General features: G+C 55.4%; 1 protein-coding gene across 9 annotated transcripts in view; it reads right to left on the bottom strand.

Annotated features, from left to right (window-relative positions):
* The window catches only part of MYO9B (myosin IXB), a 90,468-nt gene extending 65,877 nt beyond the window's left edge, over window positions 1–24,591 (bottom strand). For 8 of the 9 annotated variants that reach the window (XM_042928829.1, XM_042928821.1, XM_042928826.1 and 5 more), the window contains exons 1-2: window positions 24,540–24,591; window positions 3,583–4,478 (exon numbers count right to left, since the gene is read on the bottom strand). In XM_042928829.1, the coding sequence (XP_042784763.1) occupies window positions 3,583–4,422 (840 nt within the window). In that variant the 5' untranslated portion in view covers window positions 4,423–4,478; window positions 24,540–24,591. Of the gene's footprint in view, window positions 1–3,582; window positions 4,479–24,539 lie in introns of those variants that run through there. The other variant, XM_042928830.1, reaches the window with a different exon arrangement.
* Between the last annotated feature and the right edge of the window lie 148 nt (window positions 24,592–24,739).

Raw genomic sequence — 24,739 nt, 5'->3', positions numbered from 1 at the left:
AAGGCACCGAGGCTGCCAGCTCTATGTCCAACAGGGGGTTGCTGTGGGGGGGCCTGTCTCCTGACCCGTCCGTGTGCTGAGCCCTGTGGACGTAGCCTTCTTTGGAAACGGGGTCTTTGCTGACGTAATTAGTTAGGGTGAGGTCATCCTGGAGTCGGGTGGGCCCCAAATCCAACGACTGGTGTCTTTATCAGAAGGGACGGGCCATGTGACAACAGAGGCAGAGATCAGGGTGACGCGGCCACAAGCCAAGGAACGCCGGAGCCTCAGGCTCAGGAAGCTGGAAGAGGTGACGAAGGACCCTCTCCCAGAGCCTTGGGAGGGGCCGGGCCCTGCGTGACGCCTTGCACTCAGACTTCCGTGAGAAATAGGCTTCCGTTGTTTTAAGCCACCCGGGTTTGCGGTAACTTGTTATGGCAGCCGCGGGACCTCACCCCGGTGCCGGGGATGGTCCTCAGCTAGAAAAGGAAATGGCACCGTGACGTCACTCCTGCCTCTTCACTGTGTTGCGTTGAGACCTCGGGGCTTGGCGTCCACACCGAGCACGGGCAGATCTACCTGCCTGCCCGGTTCAGTGAGGAGTAAATGCTTGACTTGGCCAATGCCGCGTCTGCCCTCTTGTTTACGTACTTAACTTCTAACATCGCCAGTGGCCTGCTCCATTCTACCTGGGACCGCAGAGCCAGGCACTGCTGCTTTGGCCTGGAGTGCCTGTCGTGGCCACGGACTATCGCCACGAGGCCACGGGATCACCGGGAGCTTCGCTGATGCTAAGTTCCGGAGCTGGGATGGAGCCAGACCGACCGATGGACGCCCTTCGTAGGTCCCACGTCACACGAACCCTCCCTGCAGCACACAGGGTCCCAAACGATCTGCCCGTCACTCCCCTATCACCTCCCTGTCCTCACTGCCTCTTGCCCTGGCCCTTTCTTGTGCCCTCCAGGCCCCAACACGCCAGGCTCAGTCTAGCCTCCGAGGCTTTGTGCTGGCCGTGCCCTCCGTCTAGATGCCGTGTGGCTCACCTGACCTCCTTCTGGGCCCAGCTCAGCACCACCTCTCACCTACTGTCCCCTTAACCCTTCTTCCTTGGGCATGCCTGCCGTCCTGGCTGGCACTCAGCTCGCACACGAGGCCTGCTGTTTGTTTCGCTGCCTGCCGCCTCATTGCTGGGATGACCGCTCTGCGAGGGTAGGCTCTGTTGTCGATTTGGGCCACCACGCAGCCCAGTGCCTAGAACGGTGGCTGGCATGTGGCAGATGTGCGCGCAGAGTATTTGCAGAAGGAACAGATGATCCAAACAGAGGAGGCGACAACACGCGCAGAGTACACAGCTTTAAAAGGAAACACACGCGCTGTGGCTGATCCCTCAGTAGTTTTTAAAACGCTTGCACAAAAAACGATGGCTGATCTCTATGTTACGTGTATAGGAGAAGAAACAGGCCGGCTATACGTGCTGGCACAGGGCCAGACTGTACAACCCCAATTAACTTCTTGCTGGTGATCTCGGACATCGTCAGGGAGGAAGAGGAACCGAAATGTGTTCGGCAGGGGTAGGCTAGATGCGCTGTCAGTGAATTTGCATGGCAGCAGAGTGGCTGTGTCAGGCCTTAGGCTTGGCGGGGAGGGAGGATCAACCAGAGGCTGGAGGTCAACACTTCAGGGTGGGTAGGCCCCCACCCCCCTACTCTGCGAAAGGAGGGTCTGGGGTCCTGTGGATGGACAGACTACAACACACCCAGATGGTGCGGTATCAGTCCGCAAGATGAAGAAACGAGCTCTTAAGCCACGAAGGAACCTCAAATGTGTGTTACTAAGTGAAAGAAGCTGGTCTGGAAAGGCTACAGCCAGTACGAATCCAACTCTATGGCATCCAGGAAAAGGCAAAGCTATGGAGCCAGGAAAGGGATCAGGGGCTGCCAGGGCTGGGGGGAGGGATGAGTAGGCCAGAGGACTTGAGGGCAGTGGAGTTACTCTGGATGACGGGGTACTGGCACATAGTTGGTGACGCTGTGCCTTTGTCCAAACCCACAGAATACGCAACACCAAGAGTGAACCCCAGTATAAATAATGGACTTGAGTTAATAATCGTATGTCAACACTGGCTCATCTACTATAACAAATGTAACATGCTAATGTAAGACGTTCATAACGGGGAAAGTGGGGCGCCTGGGTGGACGGTTAAGCGTCTGACTTCGGCTCAGGTCATGATCTCCCGGTTCAGGGGGTCGGGCCCCACGTCGGGCTCTGTGCCGACAGCTCAGGGCCCGGAGCCTGCTTCGGATTCTGTGTCTCCTTCCCTCTGCCCCTCCCCTGCTCATGCTCTGTTGCTCTCTGTCTCTCAAAATAAACTTAAAAAAAAAAAAAAAAAATTTTTTTTTTTTTTTTTCCAATTACAAGAAAAAAATAACGGGGAAAGTGTGGAGAGTGAGGGGATAAGTGGGCATTCTCTGTACTGTCTGGCTCAGTATTTCTATAAACCCAAACGCTCTAAGAACTATAACTTACATCGTTATATTTAATGAAACTTAATTATTTAGAAACACTTAATTCTGACACAATCTACTTAGAGGAAAAAAGAGCAGAGCCCTGAACTCCAAACCCACAGGCACAGACCCCCGGGCCCATGTGTTGTCCCAGCCCTCACCGGGTGACAAAAGTTACACCGTGATCTGAGACACGGATGCACTGGGCACCAAAACCCCAAGAGTGACGGGTGCTGGGTGGTCCTTGCCACTGCCCCTGCATCCAGAGGGCTCAGTCACAATGATGCACCAACGGCTTCTGTGGGGTCTGGCCAATGGAGACATCGGATGGAGGGTGGAGGGGGCTTCCTCACCCACCGCCTTTATGGTGATGCCAGGAGGCCCCCCTCTCTTGGCCTCACTGTCCCCTAGCCCCCCAGGCCCGCACCCTGCCTTGCCAGTTTCCTTCTGAACACAGGTTCCATTGCCGAAAACACCCTGTCACGAACTGTTCAGTTTGGACATGCCGTCCTTTTCTTTCTGGAACTGGAGTATAGATCACGGCCCGCCCGGTAGAGATTAACAGTGTATTAATCAGGCCCTTTATTCCCTACAAGCTGATGCTTTGATATCAGGAGGCCTGGCCGGCCCTGAAGGCACTGCCCCTCCCCTAGGCTAGCTAATTCTTGAGAGCAAAGGACTCACCCGTGAGTGTGCCTCGCCTAGGCAAGCCAACCATGCCAGGGCCCATGCGGCCACCACTTCTGTTACCAGGGCCACCTTCCCCCGCCCTGATCACCCCGGGGGCCGAGTACCAGACAAGCAGCGCAGCCCCTACCTCCCGGAGCCCCCGGAATTCTTCAGCCTGGCTAATTCTAAGCCTGCCCACCCTGGCTCCCCCATTGCTTCCCGTGAAAACCACAACAGAGACCGTGCCCATGGTTTCCCCTCACTCCGGCCCCGGTGCTTCCCGGCGTGGCCCCGCGTGGCCGGCCGAGCCCCCCCCCCCCCCCCCATTTCCAGGACACCCGGAGTATAAGAAACGGTCTTCTCCACGGCAGTGGTCCCAGCACAGCTGGACGGGAGTAACACCCACACGTTAGCAAGAGCGACACCTCACCTCCAGCACGGGGCCGGCGCCCAGGATGGTCCTCTCGACGCCGCTGGCGTAGCCCTTCTGGCTGAGCGCGGTGAGGCAGTGGATCAGGAAGTTGGTGCTCTGCGTCTTGCCCGAGCCGCTCTCGCCCGAGATCACGATGCACTGATTGACGTGCTTCCGGAGCATGGCGTAGTAGGCCACGTCGGCCAGCGCGAACACGTGCGGCTCTAGCTTGCCCAGCTGCTGGTTCTCGTACATCTTCACGTACTTGGGGTTGTAGATGGGGAGGAACTTGAAGGGATTGACGGCCACCAGGATGCTCCCCGCGTACGTGTAGATCTTCTGCTGTAGGAAGCGGTGCCTGAGGTTCTTCAGGAGGTTCTCCTCGGTCAGCTCGGGGAGGTTGCACAGGTCGTCAAAGTCCGCCTGCGGCCGGGGCAGGAGGCCGCGCTCCACCAGGCGCCGCGTGGCCGTGGCCTGGGACACCAGCTGCATGTGCACGTACTGGATGGTGCCGTCCGCGTTGCGCTCCTGCAGCAGGAAGTAGTAGCCGTCCTCCTGCGGGTGCTCGTCCTGCGCCCGCCGCGGCCACAGCAGCACGCGGTGCACGGGCGAGTCGTTGGCATCCAGCACCCACTCCTCCCCACCGGTCTCCTTCACCTCCACCAGCACGTAGCACTTGGTGCCATCCAGCTGGAGGCTGGCGATGGCATCCTGGATGACGTCGGACGTGGTGCTGTCCTTGGTGGCGGTCACGCGGCACGAGGCCTGGCTCTCGCTGGTGGCCAGCTGCGGGTAGATGTGCAGGTGGTAGGCCGCCTGCCCCCCGCGGCCGGAGCTGCCTGCCTCGTTCACACTCATCCTGCCGCTGGCCTGGCCTCAGCATGCCTCCCGGGCTCGGGGCACGCGTCCTGGAGCTGGGAGGGAGAGGGTGGCACGGTCAGAGTGGTTGTGGTGGTGGAGGGGGGGACACGCACACCCAACCCCCGGCCGACAGTCTCAGACCCGCGGCCGGGATGGACTTCCCTGCCCCTAACGGGGCTCTCTCGAAAAGCAAGAAGGGGGCGCCTGGGTGGCTCAGCCGGTTGGAACGTCCGTCCGACTCTGACTCGGGTCACGATCTCATGGGTTCGTGAGTTCCAGCCCCGCATCCGGCTCGCTGAAGCTGTCAGCGCTGAGCCCGCTCTGGATCCTCTGTCCCCCTCTCTCTCTGCCCCTCCCTCCCCGGCTCACAGTCTCTCCAAAAAAAAAAAAAAAAAAAAAAAGGCAAGAAGGGTAGAAGACCCCTGATCCAAGGTTTGTGACTCTTGCAGAGTGACATCACCAGATTCCCGCCCCCACCCCACCCCCGTCCCCCAAGGTCAAACTCTTCCCCTGGAGTTTGCTTCATCCCGGCCCCTGTTCCTGCCCCCCACCCCGAGTCAGCATCTTAGACCCTCAAGTCCAATGGCCATAACTATCTCTCAGTTAAGCCCCTCTCGGCCCACATCCTTCCTGGCCTCTCCCCTCTGATAGAACCTCCCCAGAAGATCCCCAAGTTCCCCTGCGGGCCTTGGTTATGCCCCCAAAACACATGAGGGGCAGCAAGAGGCACGTTGGGTTGAGCAAGACTGAACCTGCCCCCAAACCTAGAGATTCCAAAACCCCACAGAGGAGGACTAAGGTGGGGACAGCCCCCCAAAACTCATTTGAGAGAACTGCTCAGACTGCATTTGCTTCTAGAACCCACAACCTCACTCTAATCATGACAGTACCATCAGACACACCTAGGCAGATCAGGGGCATCCTACAGGCCACCTGGCCAGTCTTCCCCAAGACCGCCGAGGTCTTAAGCAACACAGAAAGACGGAGGAACCATCCAGACAGGAGGAGACTGGGGACATGTGGCAACCAGGTGCAGTGGGTTCCCTGGACGGGGTCCTCAACCAGACAGAGGACATGAATGGAAGGACTGGTGACATCCACATAACATCAGGAGGTTGGTTAAAAGCCGTGTACCAACGTCCATTTCTTAGTGGTATAAACACGCCCCGATAATGTAAGATATTTACATTTGGGGAAGCTGGGGGAGGGGCATAGGGGGCTCTTGTACTGTCTCTGCAACTTTTCCGTAGATCTAAAATGACTCCAATAGAAAAAGTTTATTTAAAAAACAAAACGAAACCTCATTTGCTTCTTCGGACATCGCAGGAAAAAGAGACCATGCAGCCAACGCTGGCAACGGTTCACTTTGTGTCTTGGAGCGAGAGGCACGCATGCAGCATGGGTCACGGGTGGGCTCGGTGTGTGCCACGTAAGCGTAGCTGAGGATACGAAGATGAACCAGACCTTGGTTCAAAGCCCAGCGGGAGCAGCTGGTAGGCAAACAAATGTGAGTGCATCAGCCACGCCAGCGAGAAGTTACTATCCTCGAGAGCCAGAGAAGGCTTTAGCGGAGGGGCAACATCTAAGAGGGGTTCTGAAGGATGAAGAGGAGTTCGTTCGACAGGAAGGCAAAAGGAGGGAGAAGGGTATGGAAGGCCCGCCCCTTGGTTTTGGAAATAAAGTTTCATTGGAATGTAGTCCATTCGTTTACACATCATCTACGGTCGTTTTTGGTGTAACAATCGAACTGAATAGTTGTGAAAGCCTGTAACCTTGAGGCCCGGAAAGCCAAACATACTTATTTTCCAGTCCTTTACAGAAAAAGGTAACTGAAAACAACAACAACAACAACAATAACAACAACAACAACAAAAATAGAAAAGAAAAAGTTTGCTGACCTGTACCCTAGAAGGAAGCATGACTCAGCACCCCGAGCTTGAGGGCACGCTGGAGGCTGAGATGATTCGGACTCTGGGAAACCAAGTCCTGCAGCATGTGGGCAGGGCAGGGGAAGGAGAGGCCAAACAAAACTATACATTACGCAGCTGTTACAATAGTTCACATGGCCAGCTGTAGCTAGTGGCAACAGGTAGGAAGGTCCAGGGTGGGGGGAGGCGGGAATATTTATTTTTTTAAACTTTCTCCCAAATAAAGCAATTTTGGTGAAATTTTCTCCCAGTTTAACAAGTGGCACGTGTACGCTAACAAAACCTGGATTGTTCTTTTTTTTTTTTTTAATTTTTTTTTTAACGTTTATTTATTTTTGAGACAGAGCGAGACAGAGCATGAACGGGGGAGGGTCAGAGAGAGAGGGAGACACAGAATCTGAAACAGGCTGCAGGCTCTGAGCCGTCAGCACAGAGCCCGACGTGGGGCTCGAACTCACATACCGCGAGATCGTGACCTGAGCCGAAGTCGGACGCTTAACCGACTGAGCCACGCAGGCGCCCCCCTGGATTGTTCTTTATGCGGTATGTAGATACCTGTGAGCGTTTCTCCATGTCATAAAATACACCTTGAAACATGATTTTTTTTTTTTTTTAATTTGAGAGAGAGCGAGTGAGCAGGGGAAGGACAGAGGGAGAGAGAGAGAGAGAGAGAGAACACCTTAAGCAGGCCCTACGCTCACCGCAGAGCCTGCCACAGGGTTTGATCCCACAACCCTGGGAACCTCACCTGAGCCAAAATGAAGAGTCGGATGCTCAACCAACTGAGCCACCCAGGCGCCTGCAACATGATTTTTAATGATGTCGCTGTACATAGAGAAATTGTGAAGCATGTGATCCTTCTGTTACCAACGGGCAGCTGGTTTCTGATTTCCTGGACACACATCTTTATGCGTAACTCTGAGCATCTCCCTGGGATTGATGCATTTATGCAGGGTTAGCAGATAAATAGATACCAACATTGCTAAGGGTCTTCAAACAGCCACAGTATACTGCAGAGACTGTATTAGATTACGTGGCCCATCTAGTTTGGACCTCACGTGGCAATTTCTTTAGAAGTTAGTTATACAACTAGCATGTGACCCAGCAGTTCCCCTCCTAGCAGTCACTCAAGAGAAACGAAGCAGATTCCCCTAGAGGGACTGGACACGAATGTGCTTTGTGGCATCATTTCTAAGAGCTCCAAACCGGAAACAACCCGAATGTTTATCGACCAGCGAATGGACGAACAAACCGGCCGCACAACGAAACGCTACTCGGCCACGAGGCGGGACCAACCTCTAATCCTCGGAACAGCATGGAACAACACGGAACAATCTCAGGATCTGTGTGCTGAGAGAAAGAAAGAAGACAACCAAAAAAAATACGCACAGACCCAACAGTTCCGCTCCTAGGTACAGACCTGGTGTTCAAAGAAACACTCGTACACGCATGTTCACGGCAGCACGATTCACAACAGCCGAAAGGTGGAAACGACCCAAGGGTCCAACAGCTGACAAGTGAACAGAATGTGGTCCATCCACACAGTGGAATACTACTCAGCCATAAAAAGGAACGAAGCCCTGATACATGCCACGATATGGATGAGCCTTGGAAACACTGTTGAAAGAAGCCAGACACGAAAGGCTGCACAGTGTATGATCCCATTTATTTTTATTTTTTTTGTGTGATCCCATTTAAATGAAACATCCAGAGCAGCAAATCCATCGAGGCAGGAAGCAGATCGGTGGTTGCCAGAGGCCGGAGGCAGACAGGTGGAGGAAAGAGGAAGTGACTGCTTAAAGGGGAGGGGGTTTCCTTTCAGGGAATGAAATTGTTCGGCAGCCAGAGAGAGGTGAAAGTTGCACAACGCTGACGATATACTAACCACCGCTGAATTGTACACTTCAAAATGGTGAATTCTACGTTATGTGAATTTCACCTCTGTAAAGGTTTTTTTTTTTTTTTAAGGTTATTTATCTTTAATCTCTACAGCCAATGTGGGGCTCACACTCACAACCCCGAGATCAAGAGTCGTACGTTCTTCTGACTGAGCCAGTGAGGCGCCTGCAAATTCAATACAGTTGTAAAAAGAGTGTATACAGTATGATTCCACATATATATAATTCTAGAAAACGCAGACTATAGAGACAGAAAGTCAATCAGTGGCTGCTTGGGGGGGAGGGGGCAGGTTGGGACAACAAAGGAGCCCAGGGAGACTTTTGGGGTGATGAATGTGTTTACTATCTTGGTTGTGGTAGTGGGCTCATGAGTGTTTACGTGTGCCACAACTCTCCAAACTGCACGCTTTAAAGAAGTATAGTTTACAGTATATCGGCTGCAGTTAATAAAGCCCTTTTTAAAATATATATATTGTTGCAGCCCCTGGCTGGCTCAGTCAGTTAGGTGTCCGACTTCGGCCCAGGTCATGATCTCACAGTTCGTGGGTTCGAGCCCCGCGTCGGGCTCTGTGCTGACAGCTCAGAGCCTGGAGCCTGCTTTGGATTTTGTGTCTCCCTCTCTCTGCCCCTCCCCTGCTCATACTCTGTCACTTTCTCTCCCAAAAATAAATAAAACATTAAAAAAATTAAAAAATAAAAAAAGGAAGGGCACCTGGGTGGCTCAGTTGGTTAAGTGTCCAACTTCTGCTCAGGTCATGATCTCACAGTTTGTGGGTTCGAGCCCCGTGTCGGGCTCTGTGCTGATAGCTCAGAGCCTGCAGCCTGCTTCAGATTCTGTCTCTCTCTTCCTCTCTGCCCCTCCCTAGCTCATGCTCTCTCTCTCAAAAACAAACATTAAAAAAATTTTTAAAAATATATATTATTATTTAAGTTTATTTATTTGGAGAGAGAGTGGGGGAGGGGCAGAGGGAGAGAGAATCCCAAGCAGGCTCCAGTGTCAGGTTGGAGCCCGACTCGGGGCTTGAATTCACAAACTGTGAGATCATGGCCTGAGCCAAGACTGAGTTGGGCGCTTAACCGAGAGCCACCCAGGGGCCCCAATAACGCTCTAAAAATTACGTGGATTACAAAGGAACCCAGTCCCCCAGGAAAGCATCTTTTCAAAACTTCTTGCTTTCTTTCCAAAATGTCCAACCCGTGAGCCCCGTCACGGAGTTCCTCGGATGCCACAGTGGACAAGGGGTAGGGAACCTGTGTCAGGTGTTCAGAGTGCCAGCCGCCCTCCTGGCTGTCCCCCGATTGCAGGACATTTACAGGCAGCACCGCGCCCGCTGCGGAAGGTGGAGAGTGTACGAGCTTCAGGTCGCGGGTGTGCACCTTAATCGCAGCCACGCGAACGCACACACGTGCTCATGAGCACACAACACGCACAGACACAGACACACATGGGCATGTACACTCTTCCATACGGACACACCCACACGCGTGCACACACACACCAAAGCACATGCACAAACACGGACACACCCACGTGCAGTTTCATACGAACACTCCTACACACACACACACACACACACGCACAGAGCCAGGGCTTCAGGCACAGCTGGCCCCTTCTGGCACTTGTGCAGACACAGCTGATGTGTGCCACAACTTTGGGGGGGAGGTCCGGCTCACGGACTCAGGGCTCTGGACTGTCTCACGTCCAAGTGCAGGGATGTGGGTGGTGGAAAGGTCACACGGATGCACCTGCCTTCTCCTCCCAGCAGACACTGACCTAGGTGAGGAGGCATCAGAGCCCGCCGATGTCACCTCGCTCTTGCTCACGGGGCCTCCCTGCCTTGCCCTGGAGAGGGTCTGGTCAAAGCCAGAATGGGCTAAGGGCCGCATGGCCGGCTGCCCTCAGTGCCACCCCTTGTCCTCTAGAGCCAGTCAATCACCAGGTGCCGTCAGAGCCCCACAGGGGATGTTCGTAGCCCTGGGCCCCTTGGTGTGGGGAGCAGAAGACAACCGCATGCTCAGAGACTGGGGGCCATGCGAGCAGTCACAGGACCAGCTGATGTGTGCTCCACCCCTCCAGGCCAGGAGGAAGGAGATAAGACTCGCTCAGGGTAGCTGCTGACCACCAGGGCTGCAAGGAGGGGAGGGGTAGCCAAAGAGTAGGGGAGCGCGGGACAGATAGCATCTGGGGCCCCTTGCAGGAGTCCCCACAGGGCCCACCTGCCCCACGCAGGCCCACCACATCCACGTCCTGGGAAACTCCTCTGCCTTGGACCTGTCTCGGGGCCCTCCCTGTCCAGCCTGGCCTCACCTGGCCCTTTTCCCCAAGGAGCCCGCACTCTCCTTCCCCCCCTGCCCCTTCCCCGGTCATCTGGGGCAGGACCCTCCCATTGAAATGGCTCATGTGCCTGAAAACCAAAGACACTAATAAACCCTTTTCCAGCTTAGGGAAAAGCCTGGTTGCCTCCTCACTTCCACATGACTTGGAGCCAGCCCTTCCTACTCCCACCTGTCCCTCAAGCCACCATCCCCCCCTGTCCCCCCACTGTAAAAATCGCAGTGCCTCTCCCCAAAGATGCCACCGAGCTCCCACCAGTCACATCGGCTGGCCACTGACTTCTCCTGGTTCTGCTCGCTTGCTCTGCAGCCCCCGGGGATGGAGGCATCACCTGCACCTGCTCTTGTGCAGGGGACCCCCCGCCCAGGCTCTGCCCCCTGGGGCCCGTCCACTCTGCTGCATGCTCCTAGGGGCCACACTCCACCCCCAGCCCACCACAGCCACCTCTCCTGGGCCCCAAACACCCAGAAGGCTTGTTCCCTACTCCCCCCCCCCCCACCCCCACATCCTCCCTGACCACATCCTGACTGCTGTCACCATGTCCCCAGAACTGTCCTCTTCTCACCAGCCAATCAGGAGGGACCCCCTGGCAGCACTGGTCTAGGTGTGCGTGTCCCAGCACAGAGTCCCTCGAAGGCACCCCACGGCCAGCCCTCAGAGCCCTTGGTCATCGGGCCTGATTCAACATGGCCACCCGTTGGTTTCTGGAAACACTCCAGCCACTGCCCACCCAACCAGAACCTTGCAGGGCTTCTCCAGGCCAATCAGGGACACGCTGCCCGAAGCCCCTGACCCCCAGCAGAAAGCCTAGTTCTCCTGGCCTGGGCTGTTTTCCTGTGAGACACCAGCCCCGCCTTCACCGCAGGCCTGGAGGGCCAGCCACCCAACCGCTCCCAGGCACCCTGCCCCCTCTTTCCCTCATCTGTACCTCAGATGAGGGGCTCGCCCCACCCTGGGGGGCTGTCCTTGTCCCCTCAGGTCAGAAGGCTCCTTGAGCCCCTCCACCGGCTCTAGGATGGCTCTGCTCTCAGGGCAAAATCTCAGGGTCCCCAACAACACTGTGTCCCCAACAACAGAAGCACAGACCCAGAGTTCCCTTGTTCCTCCACGTGCTGTATCATTTCCCCTACAACACCGCGCTGGTCGGATTCGCTCTGCGTTCTCGCTTCGACGGCCCCCGATCCGATCCATTCTGCCCCAGCGACTTCCCGAGAGCCTCACCCAGGCGAGAGTACGGGTATGGGGTAATACGAGGGTGCTTGCCTCACAGCTTCCTCGCTGGCACCAAGTGTTAATATTTTTCTCAACCCACAGGCATCAGTGGGCACAAAAGAGCATCTTGTCATTGACATTCCTTCGGCTGTCAGGCGGGGCTTCAAAAAAAATTTTGTGTCGTGAGCAACTATTTTTCTGTTTCTGTTAAGTTGTTCACGTCCTTTGTCCATTTTGTTTGTTGTTGTTGTTGTTGTTGTTTTCCTCCTGCTCATTGCTTTGGAACAGCTCTTTGTATAGGAAGGGTATTGATGGTTTGTCAGGGTCAAGGGCACTTGGCTTCCACTTCCGGTGTTTTGGGGATACAAATGTTGTATTTTCCAGGCAGTGGATCTGTGGGTCATTTCTTTCATGTCTGTTGTCTCGTCTTCTCCCAGGTCTGATTAACATGGAATCATACTTTTTGTCTGTACCCCTCTCCTTCCCTGGACTTATTCTTTACGTTGAAACTCTCATCCATCTGGAAATTATTTGGGTGGTGTGGGAGTTTTCCTAGGGCCGCTGTGATAAAGTACTACAGACGAGATGGTTTAAAACAACAGAAATTCATTGTCTCACGTTTCTGGATGAGTCCAAAATCAAGGTGTTGGCAGGCAGGGCTGGCTCCTTCTGGAAGCTCTGAGGGAGAATCCTTCCCATGCTTCCCCCCCAGCTTCTGGCAGCTTCTGCCAACTCTTAGCGTTCCTTGGCTTGTACGTGCGTCACTCTGATCTCCTCATCCATCATCACGTGGTCCTTTCCTGTCTCTGTGTCCTCTTCTCTTCTTCTAGAGATGCCGGTTACTGGATTCAAGATGAGTTCATCCTGAAACCTTTAACTTATTATATCTGCCAAGATCTTATTTCCCATCAAGGTCACGTTCTGAGAGGTCCCAGGTGGATATGAATTTGTGGGGGACACAAGTCAACCCAGAATAGTGTGGGAGGTGAAATGGGGATCCAGATGATCTCTTTCCTTAAAGAATCCTCTCCCTTGGCCAGGGAGTCTCTTTAGTTTGTTAAATACAGTATACGAATTGTTTGACATGCGTGGGTCTGCTTCCGGGCTGTCGATGCCTGTGAGGTGCCATGTTGTTTTGATGAACACAGCTCCAAGGGACATTCTTAAATGATGACATCTCTCTTGGAGGGGGTAGGCCATTTTCTCTGGCTTCTGATCGCACCTTCCTCATTGAGTCTTAATGGAGCCTGAGATCTGGAAGTTGGTCACACTGTGGCTTGAAGGTCCTGGTCACAAGTGGATATGAAACCTGTGCCCCAAGAATCTCCAGCCTGTGCCCAGAACGAAAGGAAGTACGTCTGGGGCTGAGGGAGGGGGGACGGCTCAGCCAACCGGCGACCGCAGGCTGCAGCCACGTTGGGGGCAGCAGGTCCCGAAAACTTGCGTGTTCACCCTTACTCTGAACCGTAACGCCGTTCTACCCTCCAGGTGATGCTCACTGAAGCACTCGCAAGTGTGAGAAGGGGGAAGTGAGACCCATCTCTCCGCACTGATTCGATCTGTCTACCCGGGGCCTTCACGGGAGAGATGTGCCCTCATCACCGGATGGAAATCGAGCTGCCAGGTGAGAAAACTGGCCCCCGGAAGAGCCAAATGGTGGAAGCAAAATGCCCGTCGAAGCATGAGTGGAGAAATAAAATGCGGTCTATTCACCCGGTGGAACATTACTCAGCCATAAACAGGAACAAGCATTGGCAGGCACTACAACGTGGGTGGGCCTTAAGAACGTCGCGCTCAGTGAAAGCAGCCAGACACAAAAGGCCACACGCTGTGAGATTCCGTCTACGTGAAATGTCCAGAACAGGCAAACCCACAGAGACGGCAGAAGGCAGAGCGGCAGTTGCCAGGGGCCAAGGGAGGGATGCTTCCTTCCGGGGGAGACGGAAATGGTCCACGACTAGACAGAGGTGGGGGTTGCACGACATGTCCACTCGACGTAGCTAACGCGAATCCTCATGTTACGTGCACTTTACCACAGTTAAGAGAGATTCCTGCTGAAAAACCCGAGCCGTGGAAAATTCAAGGGCTTTGCAAACACCACACGGGGTATACTTTCTGCACTGTGAAAAGACGTGGACCTCAATTCAGGGCCTTTCTCTTATGTTCTTGGAGGAAGGAGGTGCAGGCAAAGTGGTGGGGGGGGGCACACAACCAAAACTCAGGCCCTGATTGGGGGCGGGGGGAGTGGGACAAATGTGAATGAGCTGCTCTCAAGGCCCGGCCAAGGCCCCGTGCTCAAAAATGCAAGGTTCTGCCTATCAGCTTGGCGAATAATTCGGAATTTGCTGGAAAATAAGGCGGACAGGGCCTCCAGAAAGTGTAGTGTAGCTGCTTCGTTTATATAAGGCCATAATTTGCAGCCACATGTTTATCAGATGAAATCACTCTCCAGCTAAAAGGAGAAGGCCAGCATTACAGCAGGATCATTTAGGAAACGCCACTTAACAACTCTGGGCGCCTCCATTTTCCAATGCTCGCTTCCTGGAGCCTGTGGAGGCTTTTTAAGAAGAGATGATCACGTGAAATTATCTTCAAGATGGACACGCTGAGAAACAGGCACAAACTGAGCATATTTCTCAGGTGTGGCGGCTCGGAGCTGGAGGATGGCTTAAGGTTTACGTAGGGGTGATGCGGCCGCAAGCCGAGGAACGCCAGGAAGCTCCCAGAGGCTGGAAGAGGCAGGGAAGGAAGGATCCCCCTGTCCCCCTGGCCTCTGGATCCTTTGGAGGAAGCAGGTCCCCACTGATGTCTGGATTCTGGACTTCTGGACTCCAGAACTTCAAGAGAATAAATTCCTTAATTTTTTTAAATGTTTATTTATTTTTGAGAGAGAGACAGAGACAGAGACTAAGCAGAGGAAGGATAGAGAGTGACTCAGAATCTGAAGCAGGCTGCAGGCTCTGAGCTGTCAGCACAGAGCCCAACGCGGGGCTCGAACCCACGAACGTGAGATCATGACCTGAGCCGAAGTAGGACGCTTAACTGACTGGGCCACCCACGCACCCCATTAATTTTTTTTTAATGTTTATTCATTTTTGAGAGACGGAGCATGAGTGGGGGAGAGGCAGAGAGAGTGACTCAGAATCTGAAGCAGGCTGCAAGCTCTGAGCTGTCAGCACAGAGCCCAACGCGGGGCTCGAACCCACGAACTGTGAGATCATGACCTGAGCCGAAGTCAGACGCTTAACTGACTGAGCCACCCAGGCAGCCCAAGAGAATACATTTCTATTCTTTAAGCCACTGGGTTTGTGGTACCTCAGACCACGGTTTACGGCAGCCCCAGAACACGAATCCAGGTGCCCAGGGCAGAAGATACCAGATGCTCCGAGCAAGGCCCTGATCCAGAAGGACCACTGCCTTTCTTCCGTCTGCTCTGAATACCCCCTCCCCGGCCCCCCCCAGAAACCCATCCCAAATGCTCTCTCACAACTGTCCCTTTCTTCCCTAAGTCCTGTGCTCCAACCTTCCAGTCTGGACCAACCGGTCTGAGCCCTGGAGAGAGCCCCTCCCTCAGGCATATGCTGGGCCAGCATGTTCTATTCTATTGGTTCAGCTGCCCTCGGGGCTGACACAGGCTGTTTGCTCTCCCTGGGGTCTGTGACTACCTCTCCCACCCCCTCTGAAAAAGAACAGGCTGTCTTTTTCCAATGTCCCGCTCCGCTCGTCAACAAGTGTTTCTCCAGATGTGGATATGCAGAGGTGAAGGAGGCCAAAGGGATCTGGCCTTTAGGGAGGCTGATGACAAACCAACCTATGAGCAAAGAGGCATTTCCAACAGGGACAGCTCTCGGGAAAGGAAAAATCCCGCGTGGTATTACACCGGTGGTTCTCACCCAAGGGCAATGCTGCGCTGCCCCAGCGGACACGTGCGTCTCCGATTGGAGGCTGGAGATGTTTTGGTCGCCACCACTGGGGGAGGGGGAAGGTACCAGGGCATGTGGTGGATGGAGGCCAGGGATGCCGCTCAACATCCTACCGTGTACAGGATGGCCCCCACTGTGAAGAATGATCCGGCCCCCGGACATCAGCAGTGCGGCCACGGGGACAGAAACTGACCAGGGCAGGGTAGTCATCCTGGATGAACCAGGAGGCAGAGAAGCACTCATCGGAGATGGTTGCTGATGCCTGTGCAGTGGGAGGGGGCACACGGACTGAGCTCCTGGGGAGGGCCGCCTAGGCGAGGGCGGTGAGCGCCAAGGGCAGGGGCAGCTGGGGCTGGTCTCAGAACAAGGAGACCAGTGTGGCCAGCAGGGCTGAGGCTGGAGGGGGAAGGGCTGAGGTCAGGAAGGTCAGATCCCGCAGGGCCTTGCGAACGTGGGACGGGACGGATGGAGTTTCAATTTTCATGCAAGTCTGATGGGGAGCCTGGCTGGTTGGAAGCAGTGAGAACCAGGACAAGAGTGACATCTGGAAGGGGTCAGCTAGGCTGTATGTGGCAGGTGGACTGTGGGATGGGGGCGGGGGGGGGGGGGGGGAGTTGCTGGTCCACAGCTCCAGCAGGTGTCTGGGGCTAGGAGGGAGGGGATTGCTGGTGGCTGTGGTCGGGCCATAGCCTGACACAGGACAGTTCCGGTTACAGGGGGAAGTAAGACAGGCTTTCAAGGTCCTGCGGGGACCCGCGCTTCAGATCCTTCCCTGGTGACCAGTGGGCTCCCTAAATGGAGACTCGGAAGGCTCCCAGGGAAGAAGGCTGAGATGGGCCGAAGAGACCCCTTTGGGGGTCCCTCTCCAAATCACACAGTCCCCCTGCCGCCATGCCCAGGCAGAAACACACAAAAGCCCTGCTTGAGACCTTGGCTGAGAGGCCCCTGGAAAAGGAGGGGCCGCACCCTGCCCCACTCTGCTCTTAAAGGCAGTCTGGATCCTCACGGACCTCAGGCGGGGCTCGAGGGGCTTCTGTGCCAGCCCCTCAAAAGGGGCAGAGTGGGCCCACTCCTCGGCCTAAGTGCCCCGTACGGGTCAGCCACTTGGGCCCGTGGGAATCCCCCGCCTCGGGGCCAAGTCCCTGTGGAGCCTCCTGTCGCAGTGGGGACACTTGGCCTGGGGAGCAAGTCCTGCCCCACTGGTGGCCCACAGAGCCATTAGCCTCCGGGAACCTGGAACAAAGCAGCTCCTCACTTAACCTCTCCAAAGACTCAGACGAGCTGTTGCTGTCCCCTCAAAATCCACATCGCCTGCCACCAGGAGCCCCGCTTGGGTCTGGTTTCTTCAACGACACACCCCCTTCGACTCGATCCTTCCGGCGGCCCACTGGTTTTCGCTTCAAAATGGCATTTTGTTCTGATAAAACTCTTCCTTTGAACACGACTTACTGGTGTAGAATCCACATATCACGTGGCTCACGCGTTGGGAGCGCCTGGGACAGCAGTCTGTACTATGGTCAGATGCCTGCCATCACCACCCCATCCGCTTCAGAACATTCCCACCCGAGAGAGAGACCACGGATCCTTTGTCCTGCCAACAAGACCCTCGAGCCCCATCCTTGTTTTCTGTTCCCGTGGAACTGGCTTCGTTACTGATCAGCAGCCACACTGGCCCCTCCCTGTGTGTGGCTGCAGGGCGGGCAGCCTCCAGAGTCGCCTCCTCTCCTCCACCTGTGACCCAGGGCCTCGTGGCCTTCATCTGGGCAAGGGCTCCTCCTGGTCACAAAGTCCATCCCCTGGCCCAGTTTCTGCCGTGATGATCCTGGTTACACTTCTGGACCCAGTGAGATGTCCCAGGCAGCCCACAGCCCAGGGTTTTGCCTTGTCAGCATCTTTGGTGACAGCCCCCAACTGGCTCCCCTCCCAGCCTATCTACGCATCACCACAGGGCAGGGGCAAAGGTGTCCCTGTGGGCCAGTCACAGGTTTGACACACAGTGTCTCAGCCACCTCTTCTTGTCCTGGAGCTCAGCATTCTTTCAGACCCTCCTCTCTCCCAGGCCAACTGTGGCCCCGGGGGACATCTGGCAATGACAGGAGACATACCTTTGTGATTGTTCCCACCCGGGGAAGGGGGAGCTACTGGCATCCAGGGGGGTAGAGACCAGGGATGCTGCCCGGTACCCTACAAGGCACAGAACAGTCCCCACCACAGAGAATGACCCGGCCCTACATGTCAGCAGTGCTGAGGTCAAGAAACACTGTGTTCATCAGTTGGAAAAAAATATTGATTTAGGTCCCTAACTCATAGACACACCAGAATAAATTCCTGGGGACTTAGATGGTACAAGCCAGGGTGATCCCTCCTAAGGATCGCTTTTTGCTGAATGATTTTCAGATCTTCCAGAAACTTTTTTTGTCCAATTATCTATGGCAACGGGCTGGTCCCAAAGTCATTTTGGTTCAGCAACAGAGTCGTTTTTAGATCCCCCTCCCGTGACCATGGCAACAACGGGGCCGGATTCCCTCCTGGCGTCTGTGAGATACCTCCTCTCTCCCTCCCCACTTGGTGCATTTACATGAACACAGCATCCTAGGACCTCTATTAATTAACTGAAATTAATTAATGTGTTAATTTTTTTTTTTTGAGAGAGAGAGATAGAGAGTGAGCCAGGGAGGGGCAGAGAGAGAGGGAGACAAATCCCAAGATGTGGGCCTCAAACTCGCGAACCGTGAGATCACGACCTGAGGCGAAATCAAGAGTAGATGCTTAACCGACTGAGCCACCCAGGCGCCCCTAGTAACATAATGACAGAACACGAAGTCTCCTAGACTCCACAGAACCCCTAAACCAATGGTTCTCATTCTGGGGTTGACTTTTCTCTGAGGGGACACCTGGCAATATGTGGAAACATTTTAGCTTATCACGACTCGGGGGGTGGGAGGGTTGCTACGCATCCAGTGGGTGGACAGACCAGGGATGCTGTTCAACACGCACGGGACAGTCCCCACCACAGAGAAGGACCCAGCTCAGGTGTCCCCAATACCGAGGCTGAGAAACTGTGCTTTAAATAAGAGCAAAGTTCACACACTTTGGGGTGTCCCCAGGGCCTCCCAGGCACAGCAGACATCAGCAAGATTCCAAGCCCAAGTTCACCTACTGCACAATATTCAGAACGAGGGAGCGAGAGCGAGCCGGCCTTGTCGGGGGACCACATCAGCTGCGGGGGCCTACGGACACCTGCCCCAGCCAGTTCAGGCTCCTTTCTCTACCTGACACCCCATCCCTTAGCTTCCCTGCCTTCATCTTGGCTCCCTGCTAAGCCAGCAGGCAGACTCCTCGGGGACCACCTAGGGGAGACACAGGCTTCCCAAGGGCCTACGGGCTGGGCTCGCCTCTTTTGTGCCACCTGTTCTCCCACTAGCTCCTGATAAATAGCATCTCCACGTATAGGCGAGGATCCCAGGGATCTTCCCAAGCAGTGGCCGGAGACCCTGCTCACCAGGAAATGAAAGCCCCGGGTGCATCCCAGAAACCTGAGAAGCGACATCTCAAATGTCACCCCTCCACTCCCTCTGTTCCACCCATCCTAGGACGGGATGGAGATGCTCAGAGAGACGAGCAGGAGGCCCGCAGGAGGCCCGGGGCAAAGCCCCAGCGGGCCTGCCACTGACGCACTGCTCTGACTACACTTGCAAGGATGCGGTGGCATCGGCCTCTGAGGGAGACGACCTTTGCCAGGGCTTGCTGGGGGAGCTCTCGTGTGTCCCTCTTCCTCCGCCAACAAGCCCTGACCGGGTCACAAGCTCGCTGGGTGCTGGGCGCCTCTCCGCGGGCATGACTCCTGACATCTGCACTCGGGGGAAAGAGTCGAGGGCCGTTCTGCTCTCACGGTAACCCTGAAAGCCAGCTCTGCACCTGCCTCGTTAACCCTTTTTGCTGAATGATTTTCAGATCTTCCGGAAACTTTTGTCAAATCAGCTATGGCAGCGGCTGGTCCCAAAGTCATTTTGGTTCATTAACAGAGTCGCTCTTAGATCCCCCTCCTGTGACCGTAGCAACACTGAGGCCAGAGACCTCCGTACGCCCCCGATCACAAATCTTCGCCAGCCCCGGGGTGGGCACACACAGTCTCCCAGGCCTGGTTCTAAATACACCCTGGTAAAGTCCCACGAGATCCGCTCTTCCCAAGCCGGGTCCTTGTCTGTCTACTGTCACCCCAAACGTTAAGGACGCGTGTGAGATCTGGAAGATTCCTAATGGGATGCTTCCAAACTTGATGTGGCCAAGTTGGCCACCTCCCTTAAAATGTTTCTTTAAATGAGTGAGACTCAACAAGATGAACTCTATCGGTGTGACTGTTCGTCCAAAATTGCTTCACTAAATAAAGACGAAATTTGTCCCTTGCCCAGTGTTATGGGCTGAAGTGGGTCCCACCCACCTCCGCACCCCAATTCCTTATGTTGAAGTCCTACTCCCCAGTGCTCCAGAATGCGACTGGATTCGGAGATAGAGTCTTTAAAGAGATGGTTAAGTTAAAATGAAGTTATTAGGGTGGGCCTGATCCAACAGGACTCCTGTCCTGACAAGAGGAGATTAGGACACAGACACAGAAGGGAGAAACCAACCGTGCCAACACCTTGATCTTGGGCTTCTGGCTTCCAGATCTGTGAGACAATGCATTTCTGTTGCTCAAGCAGCCTGGTCTGTGGTTCTTTGTCACAGTGGCCCTGGGAGATTCGTACACCCAGCAGAGACAGAAATGAAATGCCTGTAGCTGGGTCCCCTCTCGCACATGCAACCCTGCTGAAGCAGGGCAGAGCTAGAGTATAAACGAATGAGTCAGACCTGGACAGCTTATTCACTGCTCCGACTAACCCGCAGGCCGAACCCTTGAATCACTACTTTATTTATCATCAGCCACGGGCTCAGAAAGTCTCGACGAGGAAATGAGTAGAACCCAAACTCATCGGCTGTGTCTCTGAGACGTGCCTAATCGCCGAGGCCCCTTCTGGGCCACACTGAAAAGAGGTAGAGTGACAGGGCCCGTCGGGGACCCGGTGGTGCTCAGACAGAGCCCTTTGTTCTGCTGTGCTGTCCGTCCGGAGGAGGGCAGAGAGAAGGGCCTGTCTTGCTCTGCGGGGAGGCCGAGCAGGGGCTGCCTGGCACAGTTGGTCAGGGATGCTGGCCACACAAAGGGCTGGTGGATGGGGACTGGTGGGGGAGGGCAATGTTCAGAAGGGGTCGGGCGGCCCCAGAACGTGCTGTTTCCTCCCGTGGAGTTAAAGCAGCTATGGCATGGCTGGGGAACAAGCAGAGAAGGACGCACAAAGAGCAAAAGCTAGACAGTCTGTGCTTGAGGACGTTCCGGCGTCTGGGGCCAAGAGCCACGCTGATCTGGGGCCACCTCCAAAGTAGCTCTCGAGAAGAGAATCTAATACCTCTAATCTCGGAAGAAAACCAGTAGTTCGTTCTGAGATGAGGGACGGTTCCTGCAGAAATCCAGGTCAGTTGTAAGACAAAGAGAAAGACAACGGCATGTGCTGTCCCAGTGAGCGAAGATGGCCCTGGCTCACCTCTTGGTCCTCCTCTGCTGTCCATTCTTGGGGCACGCTGCCTAACTCCCCCTCAGTCCTTTCCCAACTGTGTCTCCTTTTTATCAGGACTCTAGATTAAGAACTGACCAGATGGCAGAATTCAGTTGCTGGCTGTTCTACCCCACGCCTGCCCTTGGCTGCCGTTCCCTGGGAGCGGATCAAACACCAAAGAGTCACCGAGGCAAAGGTAGGCCTGGGGCAATAACCAGATTTCACCCCAGAGCGGTGGTTCTTGAGCCCCAAGAAACCCACAGCCACATCTGGTGAGCACATCTTGAGGGGTATTATTGACCTCTAGTGGGTGGAGACCAGGATGCTGCTTGCTATCCCTGTAATGCGTGGGGTGGCTTCCACAGCAAAAAATAACCCAGCCCCAAATGTCAATGGTGCTGCAGCTGAGAAACATGCTCCAGCAATTTGGTCTTTGCCAGTTGGAGGTTTCTAATGATCCTTCATGTTTCTGGAAAGCCCAGGGGACCATCTCTGAGGTCGCCACTATGGAAACTGAGCTTCAGTTTCCATACTGAGAAAAGAGAAACCCAGACCGCTTACGGCTGGTTGGCAGAATAAAAGAGATGGGTATAAAAGCTTCCGACACAGAAGATGCTCAATAAAGAGCAGAGCTGTGCAGGGATCTGCTCATGCAATTCCCTCTTCCTGGCTTGATTGAACACCTCCCTATCCTTCAAGGCCTGGCTTGGACCCTGCCACTTCTTCCAAGGAAACCTGCCAGAACTCCCCCAAGCCCCAAAGCTTGCACTGCTAATCCCTGATTCTGTCTTCACAACTTCCTGCGCCACCTCTGTTGCTGCACTGACCGCGCACTCTGAATTTCATCATTCCTCGGGGAGGGAGAACACTAGAATGTCCCTCCTCCAGGGCATGAGGGCTCATCTCTGTCCCTGGGGCCTAGCCCCCAGTGCTGGAAGGATCAGCCCTGGCTTAACTGAACTCTAAGCTCACCCAAGACACAACTTTGGGGGGGAGACAAGGAAAGGGAAGTGGCAAGTTAACAAGCCCCTGTTGGGGACAGAAAACAGACCACACAGCCAAACAGAAAGGGGACATTCCCAAGTCTCCACCCTCTTCTCCGAGCCAGAGGCCTGGAACTGAGAGAGGGTCTCAGGGACGACTTCCAACCAGAAAGATGTAGCTGAAGCTCGGGGAACAGGTGTAACGTGCAAACGCAAAGGTGGAATTTGTGGAATTTTCCATGTGGAAGATAAAGGAGCAGTAAAAAGATCGTCTTTTGGATACAAACCATACAATGGAAAGTTGAACAAAACTGGGATCACTGAAGTCAGGGGCTGCATAAAATACGAGGGGACTGTATGCCAGAGACACGAAGGTTATCGAAAAGGGCTTGGGTTTTAAGGTTGAGAAATGCTGATTGACGCCAATCCATTCATTTTGCAGGTGAAGACACAGACAAAGAGACTTGACCAAGGTTAGGACCCCAGACACAGGACCCTCCGTGAAAGCCTGCCTGGCTGCGCTCCAGGGAGACAACGACCAGGGCCATGCAACCAGAAGATTCCAGTTCTGTTCATTTGGGGTGGGGGGGGCATCCTGGCCAGGGCAAGCCCACACTGAATGTCTGTAGAAGGCAAGACTTTGGGCTCTGACAATGTGTCCTGGGGCAAGCAAGGCCAAAAGCTACCTTCCATAAGGGCCAGAACATTCTGGAAGTAAAGGGAGCAGATAGCTCTCTGTGGCCCTCTTTACATTCCATCTATCCAGATTCATCTCCTGAATGAGCTATAAACCCAGGCTCCCCAGCCCTTCTGGCAGATCCCGGACAAGGATCCCCCACAGTTGGGAAAGAAGAGAAATTAATGCTGATTAAAACCGCCCAGTGCAAGGCCCTTGCCAGAGCCGGCCCATCGGACGATGAAACAACTTCCCAGCTCAGATGCCCAAGGGGCCCCCCCACTGCTCCTGGATGCCTTAAGAGACTGGAGCCTCCAAGGCCAGAATACACCTCAGAAAGGTAGGAGCTGGGAACCTCCACCTGCAAGACACAATGTCCCCACCAGCTCCCACCTCAGACAAAGAGGTGTGAGAGAGGCTTTCCCTTAAAGTCCCCTGGCCTACAGGGCGCCCGGGAGAGAAGGGAGAGGAGGGAGCGCATGTGGGCTGGCTGCTGCTGGCTGCCGCCGTGGCTGCCCTGCCTCTCCCCGGCTGTGAGCTGGGCTGTGAGCTCAGCCGCCGCCGGGGGACAGATTTCCTGTATGTCGTTTTACCCATTTAAGTCCAAGGATGCAACTCCGAGGAGGTGGTGACAGCTTAGCACACGCGGGTGTGTGCACACCCGTTCCCTCCCCCCTAAACCCAGTTCCGGGCCCCCAACGAGGTCCGGAGTCTCCTTCTTTGCTCCCTGGGACCCCAGGGCTCCAGCCAGCCCTGTCTTAGGAGAGTGGTGTGGTTTTCCAAATACCAGAACACCAGCCTAGAGGGCACTGGGACTCGCTCCAGTTACCCAGAGGTTGGGGATGAAGTCGGGAAATAGGAGAATCCAGAGAGAAAGGGGACCCCCCAAATGATATGGGCTGCACCCCAATGTCTGTACAGGGCCACTCTTGTCCTTTCCTCTCCTCTCTATCCCCCCCACCCCAACTGGCCCTCAGTTCTTGCCACAGTTTCTTCCCCCTCTCCCATCCCCCATTTCCCCCCTCCCCATTCCGCCGGCCCCCACACCAGGGAGTTCAGACCTCCAGGATTTGAGCACCCACTGAATCCCAGGCGCCTCCCTCCCCCAGGAACCATTCCCTACCCCGTCCACCGAAGGCAGACGGTCCCAGGCCGTCCTATACCGTTTCCCTCAATCGCATCTCAGCTGTCCCCCCACCGGCCTTGCCCCACGTCCCCAGCCTGGGCCTCTCAACCCCGCCTCCTTGCCTCCCCGCTCCTAGCCCCGTTTCCTGCGACCCCCCAACTACCACTAGAGCCACGTCCTCCAGAGAAGCTGCTCAAAGCCGCAAGACCTGCTCCCTCCCCATCCGTAAACTCCCTCACCAGGCCCTTCCCATCAACTTTCTCCTCAACCATCCCGCTCCCACCCCATCGCCAGCAACCCCTTCACGACCCCCAAGCTCGTTCCCGCTCCCTCGACTCCTGCCTTCGCGCCTCCTCCCATTAATCCTCAGCTCCGTATCCTCCAAGGCAGCCCGCCAATGCGAGCCTGGAGATCAAGCCCCCAACCCGCGGCCGCCGCCACTCACCTTGGCCTCGGCCGCCGCGCGCCGCCGGTCCCGGGCCGGGTCCCCGCCCGGCCGCCCGCCCGACCGACCGCCCACCACTGGTCGGACCGCTCCGCCCCGCCGCGCCCGCCGCTCCCCCGCGCGCTCCCGCTTCCGGGTTTCGGAGGGGCGGGGCTGGGGCGTGACGCCAGAGCGCCGCGGGGCGGAGCGTCCCGAAGACC

Source organism: Panthera leo, chromosome A2 (genome assembly GCF_018350215.1).
Source record: "Panthera leo isolate Ple1 chromosome A2, P.leo_Ple1_pat1.1, whole genome shotgun sequence".
NCBI classification, from domain to species: Eukaryota; Metazoa; Chordata; class Mammalia; order Carnivora; family Felidae; genus Panthera; species Panthera leo.
This window is presented reverse-complemented; position numbering and strand designations above follow the sequence as displayed.